At 40.3% G+C, this 22,309-nt stretch overlaps 1 protein-coding gene across 1 annotated transcript in view; it reads right to left on the bottom strand.

The window, feature by feature from the left end:
- AHCYL2 (adenosylhomocysteinase like 2) overlaps positions 1–21,972 on the bottom strand; it is a gene marked incomplete at both ends in the record, with an annotated part of 145,257 nt that extends 123,285 nt beyond the window's left edge. The window contains 1 exon segment of the mRNA XM_084230642.1: positions 21,610–21,972. Within this exon segment, the coding sequence (XP_084086768.1) occupies positions 21,610–21,972 (363 nt within the window).
- Positions 21,973–22,309: the final 337 nt, after the last annotated feature.

Raw genomic sequence — 22,309 nt, 5'->3', positions numbered from 1 at the left:
TTCAGATATGTATCTAGGAAAGAATTACTGGATCATGAGGAATATATAATACATAATCTGATTAAGTACCAATCTCCAAAATGACCAGTTCAATCTACATTTCTACAAGGAACTAGCATAACTGAGCCGCCACTATGTGCCAGGCACCGGACTAGGCACTTGAGATCATTTTTCTCCTATACCATCTCATCCTTGTCAGCTAGTCTTTGCCTTTTTTTGCTTTTCCTATTAGCTGTCACTATGTCACAAATATGAAGTCAAGGACTTCCTCCCCTGCTTTTACCTGATCAAGTCCCCTATTCTACTCTGATGCTCCAACCAGCCAAGGCTTCCACTAGCCATGGTATTATGAAAACAATACCAAACAGCAAATGTCATTTTTTGAAAAGTGTGTCTCTCAAAAAGTGACCAAGCTTTACCCATCGCACAGACATTAAGAAATTCATTTTGTATCCACTTCAGAGCCATTTCTGTTCCTGTTTGAGGATTCTAAAGTTTGTCTTCTTTCTACTTTGGGGGAGGCTTTGGAGGTACAGCTTCATCTCTTTGGAACACTTTTTTTCATACATAAAATAAGGGGAGTCAGATTACAATCATGTTTTTGATCAATACTCTAGAATCTTAGGGTACAACAAAGAAATCCAGATAGAAAATTAAGACACCTGGGATTGGGTTTCAACAAAATTACTATTTCTCTGAAAAAAATTAACGTATCGGGCCTCCCCTGGTGGCACAGCAGTTGAGTGCTGGGCTGCGAAGCTGCCTGCAGCCTCTGCAACACCGGTTTGATCCCAGGCCGCCGGCGAGGGTCCCAACATGGCGCGCAGACCTCTCCTGCGCCCACTGCTCTCCTCAGCAGTGTACTTCGGTCCTTCTGCCTGCTCTGCTCCCCGCTCTGGCTCTGGTGAATTCTCTCACCCTCCCGCGCTTCTGACTGTACCCACTGCATGTATAAATAAATAAATAAATCTTTAAAAAAAAAATTAACGTATCAATCAAGCACAAAACAACTAAATGTTAAGTATGTAGGATTTTTCTTACAGAAAACAAAAATCAGTAATAGCTTCCCTGATACTAACATAAGAAGTCACTTAAATTACATCAAATTCTATTTCAGTATTAAATAAAATGATGGATTTTACTAGATTTTAAAGTATAAAAGAGCGGGGCCTCCCTGGTGGCGCAAAGGGTTCAGCACTGCACTATGAAGCAATCCGCAGCCTCGGCAGCACCAGTTCCACCCAGGGCTGGCCAGGGAGCAACCCACATGGCACAGCAGACCTCTCTTGTCTCGCCCGCTGCTCCCCTCAGCAGTGTATTTCAGTAAATCTGCCTGTTCTGCTCCCCACTCTGTCTCTGGTGAATCCTCTCACTTCACACATCTCTGGCCTGTACCCCAGGTCTTGTATGCATAAATAAATAAATCTTTTAAAAAAAAAGTACAAAAAGAGCTAATGAAGGTAAAATTATGTCAATCTATTATCCTTATAGGCTAATAATGTAATTCTGCCAAGATCTTTTCTTCTTTCTGTCCACTAATGGTGCTTTGTACCCACTGTTCTCTCATTACCCATCTTTGTTCTCCCTTACACCCCTTCTAAGTATAGTTACTAGCATGATCAGGACCTTTCTGGTAACTTCCATAGCTATTTCTTGACATCCTCCTCCAATTTCCACTCTGATTCCAATTCTATATACAAGACATCTTCATTTAGATGTTACACTAACACTTCAGATATAAGGTAAAAAGCTGAACTTGAGTTCTTATTCTGTAATACTTGAACCAAGAGCTCACATTATGATTTTGTCAAATAGGCACTGGGTTTAAGTATTACAGAACAAAAATTCAAGTTCAGTTTTTTATCTTGTGTTTGACTTGACTAAATTGTAATATTTAAGCAGAAAAGATACAACAATAAACCATGTTTTCCTAATTCTGACTTCTTACCCCTATGAAAATATATAATACCCTGAAGCAAGTACATTTTGAAACACTTGCATTCTAATCTCTACTCAAGAATATTTTTTATTGTAATCTTGTAACTCTGCAATTACTTTATTTACAGAGATAAAAACTGCGATGATGTCTTGCCAAAATGCAGCATGGGTTTGCATTTACAAGCTGTCTGCTCTCAAGCTTTGGACAAGCACTAAGTAGAGTGCTTGTTGGCATTTAAAAAAACAATTATTGAATTTCATTTTATTTGGCCTTTCCATTAGTAAACTACAATTGCTTACCACAGTGCTATTGTAAGTACTAATTCATATTTATAAATTCTCTACAGATAGTATTCTTTCATACTCTGCTACGTCTTGACAAGGTCCCAAGCTTCCCAGGACACTTTTCTTTTTCTTCCCAATATTGGGACAGAGATTTCAGGAGTCTGACTGTGAGTAACAAAATACCTATCATCATTGTTGCTCCCTTTAAGCCAACAGTCCTCTTGCTGAGTCTCTAAGTCTTTATGGAGATACATACTTAGCGTGATCTCTGCTACATATTTAAGGAACAATTGTGGAGAAAAAGAGTAAATATAATTGGATGTGAGGGCGATATGGCTGCGACATCTGTCACCCCCTTGATCGCCAGGGTTGATTCGGCTGATCTGGCTTGCTAGGCGGGTGTCCCCTTCCTCCCTCACCGCTCCATGTGCGTCCCTCCCGAAGCTGCGCGCTCGGTCGAAGAGGACGGCCTTCCCCGAATAGAGACGGACCGGTCTTCGGTCGAGGGTATACGAGTAGCTGCGCTCCCCTGCTAGAACCTCCAAACAAGCTCTCAAGAGTAAATATAATTGTAAAATCTCCTTTAGGCCAAAAGAGTCTTAATTGGTTTATTCTGAGGTTCTTGAATAAAACAGTGATATTTTAGAATTGACAAGTATCATCATGTTGCTGTATACTACACTCTGTTGTTACTGTCTAGCCAGATAATCTGAAATCTTTGGGCTCTTTCCAATGGCTTAATTATTAGCCATCTGACAGAAAATCTAACCAAGGGTGCAATATATACAAGAGCTGAAAAGATAATACTAATGTTTCTCTGTGTGTCATGCATTAGGGGTTACAGGACAGAAGATGAATGGAGGGAATTATGTTATAAATCAATGATTCATGACTGGGGCTCAGTTCTATAATCACAAACATTGATTAAACATCTATATATGCTAGTATTAAATTGTGAAAGATCCACCAAAAGTGAGCCAAATACCTAGTGAACAAAAAATCAGTCAGCTAACCAAACAGAAGAGAGTATAGGAAGGAAGGAAAAAACCCTCATTCAATGACTTCTCAGATACACAAAAGACCCCAAAGATTATAAAATTTATAAACCACTATGATAATTCAGGGACACTACCACAGGAAAAGAATTTTGGATTGCTCTGCAGATTGTATTGTATCCAGGGTGTATTCAAAGTAGTAATAACCATTTCTGGGTATCATTATTATCAGGCTATGTGAGTTATCAGCATGTACTGACTGGCTTCAGTACATGATACCCCAAAATATGGCACACTGGCATAATGAATAGCTAAGGAAGGCCTTGTCAGGTTTCTCCCAGATTTAGCTCATACCCTTAAGACTTTCTACTCTTCAAAACACATGTAAAAACAAACAGGCTCAAGCATTTCTTTGGGTTTTTATTTCTTTATGAAGTCTTCCCAAAATCAACCTCCTGAATTTCTTTTTAAAAAAAAAAAAATATTTATTTATACAAGAACTGGGGTACAGGTCAGAGGTGTGGGAGGGTGAGAGAATTCACCAGAGACAGGGCGGGAAGCAGAACAGGCAGACGGACCAAAGACACTGCTGAGGGGAGCAGCGGGTGAGGCCGGAGAGATCTGCCATGCCATGTAGGTTTCTCTCTGGGCGGCCAGGAATCGAACCCGCACTGCAGAGGCTGTGGACAGCTTCACAGCGCAACGCTCAACTCCCATGTCACCAGGGAGGCCCTCTTTTTTTTATGCATACAAGAGCTGGGATATATGCCAGGGGGGAAGGGATGAGAGGATTCACCAGAGTGGGGAACAGAGCAGGTGGATTGACTGATACACACTGCTGAAGGGAGCAGCTGGTGAGACAGGAAAGGTCTGCTGCGCCATGTGGGTCACCTCCCCAGCCGTGGATCAAACTCATGCTGCAGTGGCTATGGATTGCTTCATAGTGCTGCGAATTAACCCCTTGTGCCACCAGGGAGGCCCAGCCTCCCAAATTTCTGTCTGTAGTCTGGTGGAGAGAGGAAAGCGAGCTGCTCTTTGCCCCTTCTTTTCCAAATTCAGACTCAAAAGACAAAGACATTTATAATAATTCATTTTAGATTCATTTATAATAATTCATTTTATAATCACCCATTGATTTAGTTTTGACTATCCATTAGTTATTGATCCTTAGCCTCCAAAAAACAGCCATTGTTTTCCTATATTTTTGTCATTTATGTCTCCTTTGTCATAAGAAGGTTCTTTACACCATCTATGAAGACATCAAAGTCCTTTACTTTCTTAGACTATCTTTAGAAGTAACTCTAGATTGGAGTGGATGATGGGAGCTGGAGAAGCAGGACCCTACATCTTATGAACTCTCTCTGGAGACACCTCTTGTATCTAACAGCTTATCCATAAAAAGATTTATTGGCTTGGTGTCAAAATGAAATAGTTATACTCTTTTCCCAAAGTCCTACAAGCTGAACCTGAACAACTTCATATAAACTTTAGAAATCACCACAATGGATCGTGTGCAGACAATCTTTGTGCCAGCAATTGTGTAGGCCACTCGGAAAGTCCACTGGCACATCCCATGCCATCACCAGAAAGATGCAAACTGCAAACCAGGAAATTTATCAGCTTGCCACTGCCTGGATTCACTTTACTGTCTAAAAATGCCTGCAGTCTAACATCTAGAAATCTTAACTGACTGTATTCTAGAGTCAAAAACTAAGTTTATAGTTTTCTCTAACCCTTAATTATTTTCTTTTGCTTTTGTAGAAATGCCCCTTTATATACCTCATTGCTCACACCATATAGAGTCTTCATTTAGGTGTGCACCCTACCCCCCACCTATACAACTGTATCTTGAAGTGAGACTTTTTCCCAGTACTGAGAGACTGGCTCAATGATTTATAGGACAAATCAACCAACTCTATTTCTGGACGGTGAAATGTCTTGGGGAAAGTTTCAGACAGGGGGAATGATAAGGTTTATATTTACCCCCCCCCCCCAAATATAGCACCTTAGCATACTGACTATTTTAAGCTGAAGAAATACAGAAAATGGAAGGTTCGGGGAGGACTCTGACTGCCTCTTCTCCCCTGAAGCAGGTCATGAAACCCTCAGGTGAGAGATGCTCTCCCTACACATGGAGGAAAAGTCCCAGCCAGAGATCCTAGGAGAGAAGCAGGAAAAGAATTTTTCTTCCCCTACAGTATATCAAGCATGAGAAAAACAGATGAAAAAAATATGGGCTTATTTAATAAGCTCACCAAGGCATTTGAAATATCAATGAAGCATAAGGACAGAGACTAAGCCTGGGAGCCAAAAAGTTCAGCTTAACTCCTAGTAAGGAAGGTCTAACAGTTGCCTATGTTATAACAAGGTCCTGGTCAACAAAGCAGAGAGAAATGGAGAAAAGGTCTCAAATGTTAAATATGAATTCTTTATTCAAAGCAACTCAAGTAAGCTGTTAAATCAGAATATATTTATTAATCAGTCAATCACAAATAAAAAAATGTTGACCCTTCTTCAACATAAAAGATTTAGGCGTGAAAAATGTCATTTTATTAAAAAGATACCAACTTCCTACATGATATTCACAACCATTCCTTTCTGGCAACTGGTTTTATTAAAGGTTTATAGTTTATTATTGAAGCAGGTTCCTATAAAATTACCCCCAAGTCATGTATATGTAGGCCTAAAGTCTTTGAGAAATAACATGAAAATAGTCTTACTAATTGGCAGAACCATAGCACAGATTTATTTTTATTCTACCAAATTGTAAAGGAAAAGAGACAGATTTCTATTTTTTTTTAATGTACACATATATACACAAGATAGTAACAGGAGGGTAACAGTTGGCCTAATTACTAAAAGGAAACTGGAAAATTTTTCTATTTCAGCTAAATAAATAGCAATCTATACTCTGAAATTCTTTGAGGACTTAAGAATGAAAATTCATCCTAAAAAAATAAAAAAAATAAAATTCATCCTAAAGTAAAGCCAATTTACACTTAACAGTCTTCTTTATACCATATCATAAAAAACATATTGATTTCATCATTCTTTCATTCAAAACCCTTAGTATTTGCCAGATGTTAACAATACAGTGAAAAAGAAAGACATGGTCTCTGACCTTGTAGAGTTTACCATTTAAGGGAGAAAACATTTAATCAAATTATCACAAACAGACTTATCAAGTAAAGCATGTAAACATCAATGTCCCCAAGATCAAGGAAAAGGAGCGTTGCCTGAGGATTTTATGAGAATAGATGAAAAAACAGGTTTGAACTAAAATAAATGACATCTATTAGTTGTAGATGTAGTTTCCATACACAAAAAGGTATTTTACTTTAGAGAGAAAACATCATAGAATCTCTCCACAGAAAGAAAAATCGCAGTGAATTTTAAAAGAACATCAAAGAATACAAAGCTTTCTAGACTTAAATATGAACAGGTAGTCTATGAAGAGCCCATTTAGACTACTGATTAAAAGACTGACTAAAAGTAGTAATTTACAGGATGTCATGAGGGTACCTCAATTCTATGAGACAAGGATTGTTAATTTTATTGCTAAGAGAAGTATGTTAAGCAAGTGATAACTCATATCAATTTATCCAGTCCCTTACTTAAATCAATCAAAATTAAGACAAAGAACATATTAGAAATTTGTCTTACCAGCTATCAGCTAACCATACCTAATGGTGAAATACTTTTCAAGATCATAGGTGAGAATATCAGTTCTTACCATTTCTATTCAGTGTTGTATTGGAGGTTTTAGTGCAATACAGCAAAAGGGAAAAAAAGGCATATACACTGGATAACAAGTAGAATCTTTGTACAAGATTCTCTATGTAAAAATCCTACAGAATCTCTAAAAAAACTACTAAAGAAATAAATAAATTTAGCAAAATTGAGGATATAGGAATGATATGCAAGTATCAATTCCACTCCTACATATATCCCAAAGAATTCAAAACAGGACTTAAACAGTATTTGTAAACACACATTCACAACAGCATTATTCATGATAACCAGAAATAGCCCAGGTGTCCATCGACAGATAAATGGATAAACAAAATGTGATATATAAATACAATAGAATATTACTCAACCTTAAAGAGGAGTGAAATTCTGGTATGTGCTACAATATGGACAGAACATTATACTAAGTGAAATAAACCAGATACAAAAGAAGAAATATTATATGATCCCACTTTTATGAGATATCTACAGGCAAACTCATACTGACAAAGTAGAATAGAGGTCTCCAGAGACTAGGAGGACAGGGAAAGGGAAGATATTATGTAATGTATCTTCAGAGAGTTTTGATCAGATGTAATGAAAAACTTTTGGGTGTAGCTATTGGTGATAGTTAACAACACTGTAATTGTACTTAATGCCAATGTATGTATACTTTGAAGTGATTAAAATGATAAATGCTAAGTATATATTACTTCAGTAAGAAGTCAATGTACCTCTACACACTAGCAATAAACAATCTGAAAATGAAATTAAGAAAACAATTCCATTCACAACAGCATCTGAAAACAAAATATAGCAAGTCTTTGAATAATGTTTTGTTATAACACTGATGAGGGGAAAAAAATTAATTCCCAGTTAGTACCACTGTCTATGTGGAGTCTGCAGGTCTCCCCATATCTGTATGGATTTGCACTCAGTTCCCTGGCTTCTGCTCACATCCCAAAGTAGTGCACATGAGGTTCACTGGTGTGTCTAAATTGTTCCAGTGTTAGTAAGTATGGGGGTGTGTGTGTGAGGGCCCCCTGCAACGGAGAGACATCCTGTTCAGGACTGGCTTCTGCCTCACACTCTATGTTGCCTGGATAGCCTCCAGTCAACAGAGACCCTGAATTGGAATAAGCAAGCTGGAAAATGAATGAATACAAATGCTATATTAGAAGTGTTTGGGGGCCTTTACTTAGAAATTTGGTGACATTTTTGTGACCAGAATAATGCCATAGAAACTTATTTTCATCATTTTGCCTATGACAAGATTGAGAAAATAGTAATTATAATTGGGAGTATGTGCTAAAGTTAATAAAGTTTTTTTATTAATATTTTATTTTATATAATTCTTACATCATTTTTCATTTTTGCACAATGTATGCATTTTCATTTTGGTTATATTCTCCATACAATTGTACCCCCCCCCTTATTTTGACCCTAATCCTTCCTCTCCCCTTTCCTCCCCCCCGCCCCCCGTAGTGTGTCTCTGGTTTATAGTTGCTTGTTGATTTTGATTTTTACTTTGTATTAATTAGTCTTTTTCCTGGTCCCTTATTTAGGTTTACTGAATTCCTGCTATGAGCGAGACCATCCGGTATTTTTCTTTTTCTGACTTATTTCACTGAGCATGATCCCTTCTAGCTCCATCCATGTTGCTGCAAACTGCATGTGTTTATTAAAGTTAATAAAGTTTAAGCAACTTGCTTATAGGATATACCCTAGATAAACTATCATATATGTACACAAGAAAACATGATTAAGATTATTTATTCCAGTGGAGAAAAATTAATAGGAGAGTGGGTAAACTATGGATATACCATACAATGAAGAACTATACTGTAGTTAAAATTAAGTGAAAAATCTACATGTATCAGACTGGTTACAATTCAAAAGAGTGAAAAAAAAAATAGGCTGCAGAATAATTTCTACTCTGTAATTCCACTTAAATTATTTATAACTCACAAAAAACCCTATATATTGCTCATTGATACACAATTGATGCTGACAATATTAACATTATCTATTAAGACATGAAGGGAATTCATAAATACAAAGAGGACAGCAGCTACCTCTTTGATCAGAAGAAAAGAGATACAAAGGGTTCTCCAATTTTATCTACCATGTTTTATATCTTTAAAAAATAGTTACATAAAAATTTGCAAAATGCTAACATTTGTTAAATTGGGCAGAGTACAATTTTCTCAGTACTCTTCCAGATGCTTGGTGCAAATTTTTTTAAACAGGTCAAATAAACACATATACATGTACCAAGCGAGAGAAAAATATTTCTCTCTTTTTTGGAACCTACATTTGAGAAACTACTCTGCTGAAGTCTCTCTGGTGCCTAATTCCCTCAGTGTAACAGAAACTTCCAAGTATATTTAGGCACAATCATGCGGCATGCATTAAGTCTCCTTTTCCCAAACAAGGTATTCTTAGGAGAGGCTGCCTAAAGTACTAAGAAAATGAACCAACACAATCAATGTATCAACCTTGTCCACATCAGTATAGATTTAAATTCTTTCACTTACAACTAAATTATTCCTGAATCATTCTTAAGTTTCATCACAGGTCTCTATGTAAACCTATATCATAAATTGGGGGTGAAAGCCCCCAAATTGTATTACTTCCTAGCTTTAACATAATCATCCCTCTCCGCTGTACATTCTCAGACATACACACCCACTGAAGATTCAATACAAGTCCTCCACTTTGGTAGGGTGTTTCTGGATCTTCCAATCATGGGCAGCTTTAAGTGACTCGGACAGCATCAAGGGAGGATGTTAACTAGTAACAAGGGCAACTGAGCAGGGAACTCTGCTCATCAGCAACCTAGGATGCAAGTTCCTAAGAGAAAAATTAATGATCTTCCACCTAAACATGATGAGTACATCAAACTGAAAACGATGCCCAGGAACAAGCAGTTCCAGTAAAAAGAATTCAAATAAAACTGGCTTTGTTGTAGTATTCACTGTTATACAGATCCAATGGTAACCCGTCTGTTTTTGCTTCATTTTCTGGCTCTGTTAAAAGTACCTTAGAGAGTAGACTGTTCCTTCTCAAAATAACTAGAGAACACTACTTTAGTCCTATGAAAATCTGAGTTTTTAACATTACTTATTGGGTATTTTTATGTGTGAAATTTTCTGTGGGCTTCTCTATGCTTTTGGGTGTGGGGTATACCTGTGGGTACAGATAAGGGACTCCTTAGGGAGACAATGTGAGTCTCTCTGTGGGTATGTGCAGGAAGGGTCTCAGTGTGAGGGGTTCTGTTGGATGTGGGGAATCTCTCTGTGTGTCTGTCTTTGTGTATCTGTGCCTATCTGTGCTTCTATCTCTGAGTTTACTGAATATTTGAATACAAGGTTTATAACTTATTAAAAATATCTATCCTTCCACAAAACCCAAAAATGCTAATCCAACTTTACTCAAGAATGAGTAAAAAACTGAAGTTCTGGAGAGCATATACCAGTACAGAAGATGTGCCTGAGGCTGTGCATTTCCAACAAGTCCCCAGGTGATGTCAATGCTTCCAGTCATGGAACAGTGTGAGTAGCAAGGATCTAAATCTCCAAACTCAATAAACTGCCTCTAACTATATATCATATTTTTAAAGATTTATTAATTTATGCATACAAGAGCTGGGATGCAGACCAGAGATGCAGGGGCTGAGATGAGGGGCTAAGAGGATTCACCAGAGACAGAGTGGGGAGCAGAACAGGCAGATCTACTGAAATACACTATTGAGGGGAACAGCAGGCAAGGGGCGAGACAGGAGAGGTCTGCTGCGCCATATGGGTCACCTCCCTGGCTGGGGATCGAACTCGTGCTGCAGTGGCTGTGGATAGCTTCATAGTACTGCGTTTTAACCTCTTGTGCCACTAGGGAGGCCTCTGCCTCTAACTATAATTAGGCTTCCCATACAGATTTTCCAAAGAATCCCCAGACTGACCCCCACATGTATCAAGTCAGCTTGAGTGTTATACATCTCACCATAAATTAGAAATTACAGTTTCATTTTAAATATTCGTCTCTGGGGGAGAAAAAGAGCAAAACCAAGAGAGTGAGAGAAACAATAAAACAAACAAAATAAATGAGTCTCTGGTGAGTGCACTGAATGAGCCAGTCCTAAGAGGTGAATGACTTTGAAGTTTATTGAAAAATTTGAATTTCTGGACATGTGAGGATGGAGCATGGAAACCTCACAAAAGGTTCTGCTACACTGTCAATTTTCCAGGGTGGCAACCAAGAATATTACTTAAGTCCTATAGTGATACACCTCAATTTCAACGCTGACGTCTTCATACTACAATTCCTGCTTCCAGTACTGCTCCTATCAAACTAGACTGTATTTATTTATTTTTGCATCTAAACTCTCCTCTCCAAGAATGGTATTTCACTGCTTTAATAACCCTGCCACTTAGCAGTGTTTAGCACAAAACACGTAAATAATTTTTGCGTAAAAGAAGTTCACATTGTATGGGGAGATTAGACTAATATTCAGACGTTGCTTCTTCTATAATACAGTTCAGCATAGGCCCGAAGAAGGCAACAGCATTAAACCAATAAACTTTTCTTTTTTTACAGGAATAGTAGGAACGAATATTTCCTTCTCCCAAAACAAAGTGACCTAAGAGTAGACTCAGTCAAGGCTTATTCAACAAAATTTTGTTAAAGACAACAGTTCAATCACCTGTCAGGGAAAGAAGTCCTTCTTTAACCTGGAGCAGAAAATGTCAACTTTGAATGGTAGACATACACAGCTATCTAAACAAGGCAAACATCTTCCTGTTTATAGTCTCATCACATATACTCAATTTTTGGCAATGTCTTAAAAAAAAAATCTCATTTTGCAAAAGGAACACACATTATTACAGTTTTCCAACATAGTATCTAAGTACAGAAGGTGAGATCCTCTGTAGACCACTGCAGCACAGGCTTTGTATTTGGGATATCTTTGAGGTTCTAATTTCTATCAAAACATAATCTCTATCCTTTAAATAATAATAATGATGTAAAATTTGCTAAAATAACAAGGTCTTCCATGAACAACTCATTATAAGCACTAAGTTAGTGCTACCGGATGTCATTTTTAGTGCTATTCTTAAATAGATAAAATCTTCAATCAAAAGTTACTTTCATATATCCAGCTAGGAGTTAAGAAAGAAACAGTTAAGAAAGACAAGTTAAAGAGAAAGAAGTAATAAACAAACCTTCCAAAATAAATAAATTTTATTTGGGAACAAACAGATCTATCTTACATTGCAAATAGTGCCTATCTCACATTACAAGCAAAAATAAATTTCAAGTGGGCTGAAGATCAAAATATAATAAAGCACAGCCATAAAAACCATTAAAGAAAATATGAAAGACTGTGTTTATAAACCTGGGGTAGGAAAGGCCATTCCAAGACACAAAATTCCAAATTCCTAAGGGAATAATGTAGCCAATCTGACTACATAGAAAAAAAAAACTTTTAAATCATAAGCAAAGGGGGCCTCCTTGGTGGCTCAAGGGGCTAAGCACCACATTATGAAGCAATCCGTAGCCTCTGCAGCACAAGTTCGATCCCCAGCCAGCCAGGGAGCAACCCACAAGGTGCAGCAGACCTCTCCTGACTTGCCCACTGCTCCTCTCAGCAGTGTATTTCGTCAGTCTGCCTGTTCTGTTCCCCACTCTGTCTCTGGTGAGCCCTCTCACCCCCCGCATCTCTGGCCTGTACCCCAGCTCTTGTATGCATAAATAAATAAATCTTTTTTTAAATAAAAATAAATAAATCATAAGCAAAGCTAGAAGTGAACAGAGTAGAAAAAAAAATTTACAACATATTCACAAAGAATGTCCAAAATATATAAAGAAATTCAAGAAGCTGATATAAAAAAAAAGTCAATCAGAGGGCAGTGATCTTTATCAAGTTTGTTTGCTGTTATAACCCCCCTACTGGGTGCATAGTAGTCACTCAGTAATGTTAAGCAGAAAAAATGCTAATTAACAACAACAAAAAAAGATCTTCCTCCTAAAAGATCTAAAAATATCCACTATTATATAAGGTAAGGTAAAAGGGCTATCTTTGTGTATAGTTAGTTGAGAAGTAAAATGATACTACTTTTTTTTTGTTTTTTTTTTAAAGATTTATTTATTTGTTTGTTTATTTGTACAAGCACTGGGTACAGTCAGAAGCGCGGGAGGGTGAGAGAATTCACCAGAGCCAGAGCAGAGAGCAGAGCAGGCAGAAGGACCGAAGTACACTGCTGAGGGGAGCAGCGGGCGGCAGGAGAGGTCTGCGTGCCATGTGGGACCCTCGCCCCGTGGCCGGGGAGCAGCCGGGGATCAAACCGGCGCTGCAGAGGCTGAGGGCAGCTTCGCAGCCCAGCGCTCAACCACTGCGCCACCAGGGGAAGCCCTAGATTTAATTATTTTAGAAGGATATAGTCAAATATTACTTGTGTGATTAAAAGCTATTTTCTTAAAAGAAATGTAACACAACTTCTAACTAACTGATATGAAGAAAACAAGAACAACATATTTGCAAGAATTAGACAGGGAGGTAAATTACATCTTGGACATGGCAACTCTGAAATTCAACTGCAAGGAGGCAGTTGTACATAAACACAAGATCAGCATTCAGAAGACAGGTCCTTAAATAAATAATTTGGGAGTTATTGGTATGTGGATGATACTTATCCCAAAGGCACATGAATAGTACAGATGACTTAAGAAGAAATCACAATGGGCCTCCCTGGTGGCGCAAGGGGTTGAGTCTCAGCACTATGAAGCTATTGGCAGCCACTGCAGCACGAGTTCAATCCCCGGCCAGGGAGCTGACCCCAGATGGGCACAGACCTCACTTGGAATATTGACTAATAGGAAGAGGAAATAACCAAAGAAGTTCTCCAAGAAAACAGGAAAGAATGTGATTAGAGCACTGATAGGGGGACTGGTCTTTGATAGAACAAAGGACACTTCTCTCATAACAGGTGGAAAGGAGAAAAAGATGAGCCCCAGATGCAGACTCAGTGTGATTAAAGATGAAAGAATTCCGGGCCTCCCTGGTGGCAGAAGGGGTTAAGAGGCAACCTGTGAGGCTGTCCGCAGCCACTACAGCATGAGTTCAATCCCCGGCTAGGGAGTAACCACATGGTGCGGCAGACCTCTCCTGACTTGCCTGCTGCTCCCCTCAGCAGTGTATTTCAGTCGATCTGCCTGTTCTGTTCCCCACTCTGTCTCTGGTGAATCCTCTCACCCCCCACACACACTTCTGGCCTGTACCCCAGTTCTTGTATGCATAAATAAATAAAATCTTAAAAAAAAAAAGATGAAGGAATTCCCTTTTGGTGGCTTCTGTTTTCATAACAAAGTATAAAGCATATCACTGGTTATAAAATAACTATGAGAAATTAGAATTTGAAATGGTATGAAGTAGTCACTTGCAGTGGGTGAGAAAGTGAACTCACTAGAGAAATGCATAACATTCATAGGCAATGCTGATTATACATAAGGTCAATAATTTTAAATTTATAGTGTGATCAATCTGCTTGGTTTTCTGATTTTTCTATAGCAACCTTCCGTTCCACGGATGCAGACAACTAAGAAGGCAGGGAATTAGGTTTAACCAAGCATCCCCCAGCATTCCATAAGCAGCAGAAGTATGACTGAATTACAGAGAATTTACAGAATTTCTTCTGTAAATTACATAAAATTTACAGAAAGAATATGAGGCAGCTTGCAAAGTGTAGAACTTGCTTCAAAGCTACACAGAAAACCACCACCCAAAATCATACACAGAATGGGGCTTAGCAAAGATTTGATGAATGCTAACACCAAGCAGGAGATGTTGCAGCTTGGGCTGCATCATTACAGTTCTGGAAACCAGGTGTCACTCTAACAGCAAACCCAATGTTGCCCCAGTAACTGGATCTTGCTGCTAGAGGCTGACACTACATGAGGATTTGATAATGGAGGGGGAAATTGCAGAGAACATAGTGGAAAGGTTTGGGGGAGACTGGATCAGTTCAGATGAAGAGAGTGCTTAAGGGAATGAGTATTAGAAAGATAAAGATGACAGGACATCAGGTAGTGATTGAGATAATCAGGGAAGTGAGGCATGGTGGTTTAGGCCTCTCCTTGGAAAGGGCAGATGCTGAAATCCAAAAGGTTACACAAACTGGTCTCAGCAGCAACCTAGACGCAGTAGTTTACACAGATTTCATGTGGGAGTTTAGTCAGAGATGTAGGGGGTTGGCTGTGCAGCAAGGCCTCCATTGTTGCTATGGGTAGTGTTCCATCTCACTAATCCCAAAAGCATCACAGACTGGCATAGTCTTGGGCAAGCTTAATTACTCTCTTTGAGCCTCTATCTTCCTATCTGTAAAACAGAGATAACAATATTCATCTGATAAAGTTGTTACCATTAAGTGAGATGTGAAGGAGTGATAGAGGCCTGACAGAAAATAAGTATTCAGTAAATAGTAGTCATAAATGAAGTTATAGCTGAAACCAAAAGTTGCTAAGAAAAATTTTTAGAATGATCTAAAGGGTTCACATTAGAACATTGTAGGTAATAAATCTGCAGGGAAGATGAAAGCAGTTTTATCTCAGATTACTTAACATTCAATTACAGCTTTGCAGTATTCAGGAAGACTTTAAGGAAAGGCCTAACTTATCGTCAGAGAAACTCAACTAGCAGCTCTAGAGCCTCCGTACCTTTCCTCAATACAGGTTCTGAGCTAAGAAGACCCAGATGCCCCAAACATCTGTTCTACTGACAGACCCTTGAAAAAAATAGGAAAACCACCAGTTATTAACACAGTGTCCAAAGGGAAAATGGCTAGTTGAATTGTTGCAGAATATAGCTAGAGAGGAGCATCACTGGAAAATCATACATATCATAGGTCTTTAGTTGTTTGATATTATCAAAAAGTTTAGACTCGGAACTGTTAGAGAAGAAATGTCAATTCACTTTCATCTCTGCTCACCTCTCATCTTGAGTCACAGGTAATCTAGACTATAAAAAGCTCCTACAAATTTCATAGAAGCCTGATTAAGCTTACTATACCTCTTCCTGGGTAAACAGAATCCCAGCTCCTCTACCTGTACAGACCACCTGAACATGATGCCTGGGTGGTGGGTCAGGGTAACTGACAAGACTGTTCTCCTCATTTCCAACTCAGTTGTACGCTCTGAATTACTTCCAAAAACTACCATGATACAGATGTGTGAAACTGCACTCCCAAAACATATATAGTATTGTAAACCAATGATAAATCAACGGAAATTAAAAAAAAAAAACTATCATAAGAGAAACTGCATATTGTTTATAAACTCAATTGTCTGGGGACCTCCCTGGTGGTGCATGGGTTAAAGTCTTAGTGCTATCAAATTATAAGCAGCCACTATGGTTTGAGTTCAATCCCCAGCCAGGGAGGTGGCCCACATGGTGCAGCAGACCTCTCCTGTCTCTCCCGCTGCTCCCCTTAGCAGTGTATTTCAGTAGATCTGCCTGTTCTGCTCCCCACTCTGTCCCTGGTGAATCCTCTTACCCCCTTACCCCCCAGCACCTCCAGCCTATACCTCAGTTCTTATATGCATAAATAAATAAAAAGAAATCTTTTTTAAAAAATCAATAGTCTGAATAAAGATTTCAACAAATCTCTTCTTTTTCTCTTTCACTGTAGAGGAAAAAAGTCTGAGAAAGTGATAAGATCACTCTTTTTCATAAACTACCCATTTCTTCAATTAACTGGACACTAAATTGTCTTCCTCAAGGCATCAAACACACAACTCCAACTTCAGATTCTGAGTACCCTCCTAAAACAGATCCTAGAGCCCAATTTTTTCCAGGTCCATGGAGAATAGAATTCATAAATTATACTAATAAAAAATAAGTCTTCTTTCTTAGAAAACTCACAGTCACATAAATATTATAGTCATTACAAAAGCTCAATAAATAGAAATTGCCTGTTAGTAAAACACCACAAACATCCACAAAAAATGCACAGATTAACTAAAATTCAAAAGGTTCAATCTGAGTGTTGAACAGATAAATATTTCAATTAAAAAGTAAAAGAACTTGGGTTCTAGAGTCAAAGAGATTAGAGTTCTGTTAGCTCCATCACATTACTAAATGTGTAACCTTAGACAAATTCTGTACTCTCTCCAACCCTGTCTATCTCTGAGAGCTCTTAAAAGGATCAAATAAAATACTACACGTAAAGCTTTCACACAATGCCTAGTACACAACAGGAATGCATTACAATATGCTGCTTCTAACTTTCAAAAAGTTTAACCAGAGATTAATTCATAGAGAAGGTAGTATTTAATGAGCATATCCTTTAGTATTCAGATTTATTTATGACTGTTGAAGCATAAAATTCTCAGAATATCAGTAAATTACTAATATGAAAAAGCATCACTGATATTGAAATGGGTTCTTCTACATAAGATGCTCTTCTTTCTCTCTTCTAATTCTACCATTCTTTCAGGTTCAACATTTGTTCATTTTTTTTCCTCCTCTTCCTAAAGCCCTGACTCATACCCTCTTTCCTTCGGTTTTGGAATGACCTAAGCCTTAAACCACAAAGATACCTTAGAGTTCAGTGAGTATTCTGAAAAGCCTTCTGGGAAAAGGTCAGAACACAGCATCGAAGTTAGAAAGAACTGGGTGTGGCATAATGGAAAAAACAGGGGCTTCAGAAGCAGGTGTGGAACAGAGAGATTATAGTCCTACCTCTGCCAGTCTCTAGATATATAACCTTCGGCAAGGCACTTGACCTCTCTGGACTTCATTTCCTTATGTATAAAATGGAGATAAAGTTACTTTATCTCACTGTGGTGTTGTCAAGATTTTTAAAACTAACAATTCCTGGCAAGTGAAATGCCAATTAATAAGACCCTATCATTAGGGTCAGCCTGCCAATTCCCTTACTGAACGTTTTGCAAAGCTGTACTTTCCTAACTGGCAAAAGGAGTCATAGTGCTCCCACATTCCCATGCCTATATCCAAAAGCTTCCTTTTTAGTAATCTATAATTAACTGAATCAAGAGCTTAAAGAATTCAGGGCAAGAAAGCGCTAGCATGGCTCAACTCATTCTCTGCTGACAGTAACAAAGCCATTGCAAGGTGGTAACGTTTGCCAAAAGAAAAATAGCCTGCTTGAACATGGTCATTACTGATACTGACGTAAGCACAACTAGCTGTGATTCCTGAGCTAGCACGCAGCTTTGTCAGAAAGTTTTAACTTTTTTGAATTAAATCCTCTTCTGCCTTGTTTTCCCTGCTATGCTATGACATTCCTATTACCCCATTCTCAAGAACACAAGGGGGCCCACCCTGGTGGCCTAGGGTTTAAGTCTCAGAGATATCACTATGATGGTCTGAGTTCAAACCCCAGGCTGGGGAGCTGACCCACATCTGGCGCAGCAGACCTCTTCTGTCTTGCCCACTGCTCCCATTAGCAGTATATTTCAGTAAATCTGATTGTTTTGCTCCCCACTCTCTCTTCTTTCTCTCTTTCTCACTCTCTCTTTCTCATACACACACACACATACCCCACACCTCTGGTAACACCCCAGTCCAGTTCTTCTATGCTAAATAAATATTTGGGCCTCCCTGGTAGCGCAAGGGATTAAGCACCGCACTATGCAGCACAAGTTCGATCCCTGGCCAGCCAGGGAGCAACCCACATGGCGCAGCAGACCTCCCCTGACTCACCCGCTGCTCCCCTCAGCAGTGTATTTCAGTCAGTCTGCCTGTTCTGCTCCCCACTCTGTCTCTGGTGAATCCTCTCACTCCCTGCATCTCTGGCCTGTACCCTAGCTCTTGTATGCATAAATAAATAAATCTTTAAAAATATATAAATAAAATAAATAATTTTTTAAAAAAAAGAACATAGGGAAGGAATTCTTTCAACTACTACTTCATTCATTGGGATGGGAACTTATCTTCCCATTTCACAAATCACTTCTACAAGGGATTTCTGGTTTGTTGAATTCACTTCACTTATGAAGACATTATATACAAATATATCAGTCACAATGATAAGATCTGGTCCCCAGAGCACCACAAGTTACAGGATGGAGGTAAATGCCAAAGATAAGATGTGACTGAGTAACCTGCACACCATATGTTCATTCTTATTAACTATGGCACTTGGGAATTCTGGCTCTCATAAAAGTTTATTTCCCTTGTGTAGGTAAGCAGAGTAACAGAACTAAGAAAGCTGATGACAGATACATGACTGGAGTAAGGGAAACCAACAATGGAAATGTGACTTATATGACAGTTTAAAAAATTAAAGCAACAGTCATCAATTACAAGAGCCAACAGCTATTTTAATCCCCAGTGTCACCCTATATTATAATAAAAGCAGAAGGGAGTCAAGGTCACAGTCATAATTTAAATAAATATTCTAAGAATCAAGAAAGACTCAAATCAAAATGTTATACTGTAGTCCCTTGGTGAAGTGACTTTCAACTTGGAGAAAGAAGGGCAGTCTGGTATACTCAATTTTAAGTTAGCCAATTCAATATGAAGAAAGTTAAAGATTCTGTTCCCCCAAAACAACTCAGCAATGCCTTTAGCTGTGTCATACAGCTGCTTCCTTGCCCAGAGCTTCACCTGCTTACCTTCAAGCAGAGAGGTTTTTTGATTGTAATTAACATTGTAAGGCAAGCTCAGCCCTGTCTTCCATAGCCTTGAGGCTGCTGAGTAAATCTAGAATCATAGACCCTACATTTGGATGCTGGGAAAACAGGAAGAAGGTGGTTCAGCAACAAGGAAAACGGTTAAGAATTCAGAAAAAGACTGATGCTAATATGTGGCTTTTTAACTTCTTTATATAGAATCTCTTCAATTGTGTGTACCTTTCAGAAGAGGTCATAGTGGCATGCACTTAAGTCATCATGGGAGGAGGTATAAAATAAAATCAATTCTTCACAACAATAATAGCTATCATTGCTTAAGCCTCTACGGCATATGCCAAATTCATTGCTAAAGCCCTTTACAAATATTTCTCATCCTTAATCATAATCATATCCTCATTTTATATAAAAGGAAACTATGATTTAGAGAATCTGGAAATTACCCAAAGGTAGCTAGTGGGGGCAAAGGAAGGTATACTAGGATTCAAGCCCATCTCTGCCTGACTTAAATCCCATGTTTTAAAAGCAATCTGCTAAACACTCTTACCCTCAAGCGATCTAATCAAATTAATATTCTACACAAAAGACCCTTAATCATAGGAAAAAGCTTTGGCCAAAGTTATAAAGCAACTAAACTAGTCAGAAATATGTTTCAGATTTCCGGACTCACATCTAGTACTAGTACTACCAGCACTGGTGCTCTACTGCCTCCCTTTCTTCCTGTAATTCCTCCCAGAGGAGTTCCATACTGCAATTGACAAGGACACTGTCCTAAAGCATCATTAACAAATTCCTTCAGTGTTGCTCAGACATCATTTGCTTATATTTAGGTAATTAGAAAGAAAGTATAAATGAACCATGAGGCTATTACAGCAAAAGTTAGTCTGGATTCAAAGTTCCAATTCAGTTGAGTCCTACACAGTGAAACCAATGCAGACTTCATATCATTTTACTGCTGTTCTGGTAAAGCAATTAAAGTTATTCACAACAATAAACATAAATCACTGTGTGCATATTATGCTTTGGAAATTTAGACCATAATCTCTTTTCACATGACCCACACCTGTCTTTTCCTATGCCTACCCTTTCTCCTCCTAAGCTGATTCAGCTTTATGAGAAGTAAGGCAGATACCATTTGTAGGTACTGTAAGATTAACATAGGGATATCACACATCTCGTCACGCTCCTTGGTGTTTTCTCAGGCTACTACCTCTGCAAAACTGCCTGAAAGAAGCGGTCAGCTGAGACAGAAAGCCCCACAGTGATGCCTTCCCTCCAAGTAGCAGCATTTCTTCCTAACACCTTCAGAGCATAATAAAGGAATTAATAAAACAATCATTGTCTTCATACACGATCTGATCACACCGGAGCCCAAGGATGGAGCAGAGAGGACCAATCGCAGAAAAGAGTGAAGAGAATCTCTCCTTTAGTCTTCTACATTCAGAGGAGATGCAATATTGCAGCATCTGGAATGAAGGGCACAGCATCGACACTGCTCTATGGAAGCGGCTGACCACCGAAAGGCAGAAAGTCATCATCAGTACAGAAACCAGACAACTGAGGATTTCACTGCGAGGCGACTACTGCTTACTCGTTCTCCAAGTAAAACAGATCTTTCCACCCTTACTGCTGGGTGAGCTCTCCTAAGCGGCCAGGTATTCCTATACCGTCGGGGTCTTCTCCCCGGATAGGTGGAAAATAACACACGGAGCACGGGGGGAGGGGGCGGTAGTAGCAGGAGCCTCTCCCCGCGCCTATTCCAAGTAGTGAGGGAGAGCGCTGCTACCTCCATGTTACTCACGGCGCCGCAGCCGGTGCCACCTGAGTCTTCGCTCCCCGGCACTGGGGGGCCAGAGGGGACACCTCGGAGAGAGTGGGCTGCAGGGGAAAGGAGACCCTCTGCTCCCCCGCTCAGAAGGGAGGGCGTGGAGTGGTGCCACCGCGCCGAGAGGACCCGCGGCTCTCCCAGCCTCCGTCCCTCCCTCCCTCTCCGCGAGAGGCAGCCCGGCCCCGATACCTTCTTGACTGTGCGCGGCGCCTCGGTGACGGTGCCGTCGGGGCTGACCAGGGCCTCGCCGCCGTCCCGGTGCCGCTGGTGCTGGTGATGAGGGTCGCTCCGCTTCATGGCCGACGCCTGAGGCACTTTCCCCGCGGCCGGGCTGAGGGCGGCGGCGGGCCCGGAGCCCGGGCCGGGGGCTGGGGGCCGCTCCGCGGCGGGAGCCGGAGCCTCGGGGTCCCCGCCGCCTGCCGGGGGGGCCATGGCGCTCACGGCCGCCGTGCTCAGTCCCAGCTGCGGCTCCGCCTCGGAGGGGCTCAGATCCTTCAGCTCCACCTCGGGCACCTTCGCGGCAGCCGCTGCCGACACGACCTGCACCGACATCACCGCCTCCACTGCAACCGCCGGCTCGCACTCCAGCTCCAGCCCCGGCTCGGCCCCGCCTCCTACCTCCCTTCCCCTTCCCTCCCCCATGCCCCCACCCCTCCCCTCCATCGCCTCCGCTCCCACCCCCTTCCTCCGCCCGCCCGCCCGCCAGCCAGCCAGCCCAGGCCTCTCCCCCTCCAGCCCGGCCCGCCCCGGCCCGCCGGCTCGCGCGCAAGGCGCCACGGAACCTGTAGTGCGCTTGCTCCCGAGCGCACGCGGCCAGAAGGCCGTGGGACCGCAGCCCCCAACCTACACCGCGCGCCGCCGGGGGCGGGGCCCGCGAGGGGTCCTGGGA

The sequence above is a fragment of the Talpa europaea genome (assembly GCF_964194135.1).
Source record: "Talpa europaea genome assembly, chromosome: 3".
Lineage (NCBI taxonomy): Eukaryota > Metazoa > Chordata > Mammalia > Eulipotyphla > Talpidae > Talpa > Talpa europaea.
Note: the sequence above shows the minus strand (reverse complement) of the source record. Positions and strands in the feature narration are given on the sequence as shown.